Source organism: Diuraphis noxia, unplaced genomic scaffold, assembly GCF_037042655.1.
Source record: "Diuraphis noxia isolate RWA-SAM2 unplaced genomic scaffold, SU_Dnox_SAM2 contig0005, whole genome shotgun sequence".
NCBI lineage: Eukaryota > Metazoa > Arthropoda > Insecta > Hemiptera > Aphididae > Diuraphis > Diuraphis noxia.
Genome location: NW_028301715.1, coordinates 22601723 through 22604564, shown reverse-complemented (window position 1 = coordinate 22604564; position 2842 = coordinate 22601723). Strand labels below are relative to the sequence as shown.

The 2842-nt window shown below is 27.5% G+C and overlaps 1 protein-coding gene across 1 annotated transcript; it reads right to left on the bottom strand.

The window, feature by feature from the left end:
• Positions 1–1928: 1928 nt before the first annotated feature.
• Positions 1929–2576, bottom strand: LOC149055083 (uncharacterized). Its single transcript, XM_089229396.1, has 2 exons — positions 2240–2576; positions 1929–2172 (listed from the first exon to the last, which is right to left on the bottom strand). The coding sequence occupies exons 1-2, from the start codon at positions 2453–2455 to the stop codon at positions 1948–1950; spliced, it is 441 nt and encodes a 146-aa protein (XP_089085522.1). The 5' UTR covers positions 2456–2576; the 3' UTR covers positions 1929–1947.
• Positions 2577–2842: the final 266 nt, after the last annotated feature.

The window sequence follows — 2842 nt, the reverse complement described above, 5'->3', positions numbered from 1 at the left end:
ACACAACACATTACTTGAGATTAAATGTTTTATTAAACCAAAATCAAATACTTGTTAGTTATTACAATACAAAATCTAATTTTCTTGCTTTTTTTGATAATTCATCTATAACTTCTTCCACTGATAAGTTTATGTCTCGATGAATTGACAACAATGTTAATCCATTTAAACGTGTCTAAAACAAATAATGTTATTTATTTATAAATGTAATTGATGTATAATTGATGCCGCTAAATCAGATCCTGTTAAACTATGAATAGGTACAAACTGAAGAAAATCTTCATTTAACCTGTTGTTGATATCAACATATCTAACACAGAGTGATAATTGCTCTATATTTGATATGTCTGTTGTTTCATCCGCCAAAATGGAGAAACATTTAGATTCATTTACTTTGGCTACAATTTGTTTTAAAATAAGTTTATTGCAGGCTTCTATTATTTGATTTTGTACACCTGGACTTGTGTATTTGTTTCTTTTGCCTGAACCTTCAAGTATTGATTTAAGATATTCGTCTCCATTAGCTCGATATTTTAATATAGCACGGAAGTTGCCTTCATTATATTGATCATCTAAATGTATTCAATAAATAATTGTAATTTATTTTTAAGAATTTTAAAATAAAAAAAAAATTTTATTAACCATCAATATTAAATGATCCAAAGTCTCTGTGTCCCCTTAAAGGAATGTTTTCTCGGCCACATAATATAATACACTGTATTATGGGAAATAGTCTCTTTCTGTTTTCTTTTACTTGTATTAATCTATAAATTTTAAAATATAAAATTAAACTGATATGTCAACTAAATATATCTATCTGTATAATGTATAATATTTAAAATATATAATATACCTATCATTATCAATTTGTTGAATAATGGGAACTTTTCTGTTTTCAAAGACATTTTTTCATTATCAATACTAGCACAAGGATCAACAGCATAAGCATTCTCCATCTATTATAATAATTATGGAGATAAAATAAATTAAATAAGCAAAAATAAATAAATCATAACAATGTCATGTTCATGTAAATAGTAAATAAACTAATTTATTATAAAACTATACCCACCTCGATGTCATGTCCAATTAGAGTATTTTGTTCATTCGTTGTGTCCAGAGTTTTATCTTGATGTTGAAGCAGTGGGTCATCGTCATGGAAATATTTAGTTATTTTTGAAGATTTCATGGTTTTAATATTTTAAATCTAATACTTTTTTAAAAATTGTTATAGTCATCAAAATTCAGATCAAAACTGTAATTTATTAAATAAAATAATGATAATGATAAGACAATTGTGATTACATGCATCGAAACCACGAACTATGATTATAATGGACTGGTCTCGAAGCATTATCAGTGGAACCGAAATGTCAAAATGATTAGGGAGTTTTCGGAAAACAGTGCCATCTATTATTCAGTTTTAATGATGACAATCTTATAATTAGAGTTAGGATGTTGATGACTTTTGCATTTTTTTTCCTTTTACTTTATACAATGCTATCCTAACTAAAAAATGTTTTCATGCACCATTGATGCAGAATATTCTAATTTTATTAAGTCATTTTTTCATTTTTTCGTCTTTTTGTGCATTTTTTGTGCTTTTTGTACAATGTTGGGCATTTTTCTTAAATTATAGATTTTAGGGCAATTGTTACACCAAAGTTTGGAAACAAATTTAATTTATTTAAAATCTAACTTTAAATTTGGACTATTAATAAAAAATAATTTTAATATTATTATTGTGGGGTTTTTTTGGTGATTACTTTTATCGCATTTATTATTTATAAATAAGTTTTTTCACTTACTTTTTTTACACTTATTAGTGTTTTAGATAATTTTTAAGGTCATTTTTACACTTTTTTAGGGCTCTTTTGTATGTTTTTAGGTCATCAACATCCTAACTCTACTTATAATAGATTGGGCATGTTAAAGCACATCAAATAACTAGGACCACATTGTACTAGAGAATAATGTACTCACAGAAGTCCTGTTTTCAAATAATTTTTTTCGGCATGATGGTTTACCATAATATCGTTTAGCATAGCTGTGGTCAAAGTTAATAGAATGTCTTAAATTATCATAATTTATTATTCTATCTTCAACATTTGAATTAAAAATAGAAGGAATAGCTCCTATTTTTAAGCGATATTTGCTTCTATTTCCAAGTTCCTGTAGATTATAGAAAAGTAAATATTTAATAATAAATAATTAACAATGTAAAAATGTTAACTATTACAATAGCAACATCCGGTGGGATTGAGTATGCAGACACCATATCTTCCGGAAGAAAATGATCAGCACACACAAATTGTGTAACATTGTCTTTGCAAATATACTTGCTGATTGCCAAATTCCATGCCAAAGAATTATTCTTTGGAACTTTAAATAGAGAAATCTTAGGATTTTTTTTTACACTTGAACATCCTAGAATTGAACACTTCCTTACTTTCATTTTAAATTTTCAAATGTAAAAACAAAATCTAAAATGTCTTGTATCGAAATCGAACTACCGAAGATCAAATAATAATTATAAATTTATAAATAAATAAATTATTTTCGCTATCAATATAATATTAAAAATATGGCGGTATAGTGTTATCAACGAATAAATGATAGTATCGTGCTTAAAAACCAGGTTGCGCTTGAGAGCATAAAAACCCCAGGTATCAAGGAAGAATACAGACATTTGCGACCCGTCCCGCTATACACTCCTCATCATTTCGAGACCAGTCCATTACAATCATAGTTCGTGATCGAAACGACAGAGCGCATAGACCATAATACCATATGATACTAGAGTATGACCCGCCACCCGGTATAATCACTGACCACAGACCAG